We start from the raw sequence: 3,498 nt of genomic DNA on the forward strand, positions 1-3,498 counted from the left end.
GATGAGAGCCATTGATTATCTGGAAGACTCATGCTCTCCGTGGGCAGAGGATGTTAAAAGGGAAACCTCGGGTGCCATCCACAGAAAGCAGTAGCTAAGGATAGAATATTCTCTGGGGAACCCACGGTCTGAGCGATGCAGGGTCAGCCCCAACAGATGCTGGATACGTACTGGTCACGGGTGTGCTGGCGCTGGTCGTGAAGTCAAAGCGTGTCACTTCTCTGTGCCCGTACTGCTGGATGCTGATGAGCTGTCCCTCATAGATCACACCTGGGGTCAGGCCCTTGATGGTATAGGAGTTAAGGTGGCCTGGAATGGTCGCTTCCTTCCAGCGACCAGTAGAGGTTTTCTGAAAATGTAGAAGGAAAAACCGGTGTTTAGTAATCTTCAAAGAAGAGTAGAGGATAGGATTCTCGAGGCTCCGTTCTGGAAGAAAGATGGTGGAAAACCTGACTGGAATCAGGGCCTCTACTGTCTGTCGATGTTAATTACTTTTCCAAGTAGCCTACCAAGTACTCAGGGCTGTTTCACTTGTCTCTCCCCCTAATCTTCATCTTCCTGCCAGAAGTGAGCAGCATCACTGTTCGCACTTTACAGGTGGAGAAACAGTTAAATGTTTTCAAAGTTACACAGATGAGGCGCTGAATACCTTCCCTGTAGCCACATCTTGAATAATTTAATACCAGCACGCTCAATTCAGCCTCTCCCTCTCAACTTTTCTGGTAAACAGAGACACGTTTCTCTCTGAAGTGAGAAAAGGCCTCACATTCTATCTTTCAACTTGGTGGGATACATTTCAAGTTTCTTGCCTCGCAAGACACTGGGAAGCATAATATTGCCTTGACTCAGATCCTGGGGCCATCACAAACAAGGTTCAACTTGTCTGGTGGTGTGACTCATCCTTGGAAATGAACAACCCATCAAGAGTGGTTAGCCAACTTTGGGAAAGCCTGCAGGAGAATATAGTTCGGTTTGTTTAATCTTTTCCCTCCAGTTTACATTTTTATATCCTGTCCAACTTCATTAATATGTCATGGACCACAAAATTCATTGCAATAGATTGTGTGGAAAAGAAACACCCAGACTTCAAACAAGAAATCCTTTTTAAGTGTAAATATTTTAAAGCGGTTTAAATATCAAATACATGTTTAATGCCCAGTGATTTTTTTTTTTTAATGTTATCTAATCAAGTTTGTACATACTTCAAATGTTCTAATGCCTGTTTTTATCTTGGGGATAAATGAAAGTGATCCAAGTGTAAGTACTCCTTACACTTTAGTTTTAGCTCAAACATGCTGAAAGAAATTGAACTGAGCCATTTTGTTAGCTTAAAAATTAGCAATTGGCCATCAGAAGAAAATATGAGAATATAAACTCTCAGATGGCCTACATTTAAAAAACAAAACAACAGAAATTCTTTTAAAATTTTCAGAGCCATGGGTATGGCTCGGTTGACAGAGCACTTGCCTAACATGGCCAAAGGCCTGAGTTCAATCCCTAGCATCACATACCAAGGGGGAGCTGAACCACACGGGAAATCAAACACTCAGCAGGGAGATCAGCTTTAGCTATACAAGAATATGAAACCAGTCTTGGCCTCATGGGTCATCATCTCAAAACACAGCAAACCCAAAGCTAAAAATGTATGCTTAGAATTGAATCAAATGTGAAGATGCCTCAATTCAAGGTGCATTTCGTACCTATTTCTAAATGCCTCATTGGTAGTGGCTTTTCAAAAAACACTTCTGTCTGAGTTAAGTTCCAAGTCAGTAAAATGATAAAATGACAAGATGAGGAAGGACAGAAGCCACTGAAGCTGAAAAGGCTACACTGATGGTTGACATCGTCAGATGTTAATGAGCTGCCACCTGACTACTCAAGGCTGTGGACAACACAGGGCAACGGAAGAAAAAGACCGAGTGAGCTCAACAGGATGGAATTCTCCAAAGAGTTTAAATTCAACTGTGTGAATTGATGTCATAAGTCAGACAGGTAGTTGTAATCTAGGATTAATAGTCCAATTGGGCAGATTTGATTTTTAAAAGTACATTTTTCTCCTTTCTGAAATAGTGGTTTTCAAATTATGTCATGCACCTTGGAGCTGGAAGAGGGCAGGTCTGAGAAGGGAAGAGCCATCAAAGTTTAATAGACTAATATGATGGCCTCCTTGCTGTGGTTTCAGCATCTGGATGGTTAGAAAACGCTAGGGTTTGGTTCCTTTGTGAAACCAACTATATAACCCCTTTCCCGCTCCTCCTTTTCTCAATGTCTCTTTCTGTTCTGTCTAAGTAACTTGAGAGGACTACAGGACAACTGAGTTGAGTCAAAACAATGATGTTCATTTAGCTGGTTTTAAACTCTGGAAATAACTTGAAAATGTGATTTTAATTTTAATGGCATTGCAAAGCATACCGGAATTTCAAATTTTCTTTCCACGTTGGATGAGAATAGTTATAAGCATTATGGCTTCTAAGATTTTCCTAAGGCAAAGGCCTAATTTAATTTCTTCTACATATCAAAACAAAAAAACCTAAAAAAAGAACCAAAACCTAAATCTACATGTTGATTCGACTAACTACATATTGGCTAGACACTAAGAAAATATAAACACTATCTGACATGGAATCAGATTCTTTTGACTCAAAGGCAGTAACAAGCCCACAGGGCAGCCCATCCTAGTCCAGTATGGTCAGGGGTCGGAGTCCAAGGCTGTTGGCTGCTGAGCCAATACTCACGGGTCTCCATCTGAGAATGTACTTGGTGATGTGTGAAGGCTCCGGGGCGTTCCACTGGATGGGGTGGGAATTGGGCTGGCTGGGGGTCTCTGTGATAATTACTTGGACAGGTCCGGTTGTGCCTGAAAATGAAAATGTGCCACCTCTTTAGCTCGTGCATTTTTAAAAGTCTTATTAAGCATGGATGTCCATCCTTAAAAGACTTTTTGCTTCTCAGGAAATATGGGCAAAATGAAAAGTCCAGTTAAACCATCTACATATCAACATTAGAAGACGAAAAAGGGGGAAAAAAACAGGTCTGATTTTACCTGGTAATTATTGCCTTTCCCATATGAAATACAATTAGAATTCTCTTTCTAATAAATAAGACAGAAACCACTCCAATGTCTCATGGCTTGCTTTCTTCACTGGCTTTCAAAGTAATACTTGAGTGAGACAACTGTGAAATTCCCTTAACGTGAAGAATGTAGTTCAGAGTGCAGATCTCTTGTACTAATTACATTAAGGCTATTTTAAGACAAATTCTGAATTGTGGAGGCTTTAGGGACAGAGGAATCTGCTCATAAGGAAGAAACACTCCCAAGGCCTTATGGTATGATAGAAAACAAACATTTCTAAATGGGGCTGAGTCCTGGACAAACAGACTGAGGTAATAATTAAAGACCAAGGTTTATTTCCCCATTAGTCTAAGCCTTCTCTCCTTTGGGAAAAAAATCGTTTATTAATTTCTACTTAAGACGTATACTCTTTTTTTTCTCCTTCT

General features: G+C 40.6%; 1 protein-coding gene across 12 annotated transcripts in view; it reads right to left on the reverse strand.

Annotated features, from left to right (window-relative positions):
- Fn1 (fibronectin 1) overlaps positions 1 to 3,498 on the reverse strand; it is a 68,745-nt gene that overhangs the window by 44,327 nt on the left and 20,920 nt on the right. For all 12 annotated transcript variants that reach the window (XM_031367868.1, XM_031367865.1, XM_031367864.1 and 9 more), the window contains exons 13-14: positions 2,736 to 2,857; positions 172 to 349 (exon numbers count right to left, since the gene is read on the reverse strand). In XM_031367868.1, coding sequence (XP_031223728.1) covers positions 172 to 349; positions 2,736 to 2,857 — 300 coding nt within the window. The remainder of the gene's footprint in view (positions 1 to 171; positions 350 to 2,735; positions 2,858 to 3,498) is intronic.

This window comes from Mastomys coucha, unplaced genomic scaffold, assembly GCF_008632895.1.
Source record: "Mastomys coucha isolate ucsf_1 unplaced genomic scaffold, UCSF_Mcou_1 pScaffold14, whole genome shotgun sequence".
Classification (NCBI taxonomy): Eukaryota; Metazoa; Chordata; class Mammalia; order Rodentia; family Muridae; genus Mastomys; species Mastomys coucha.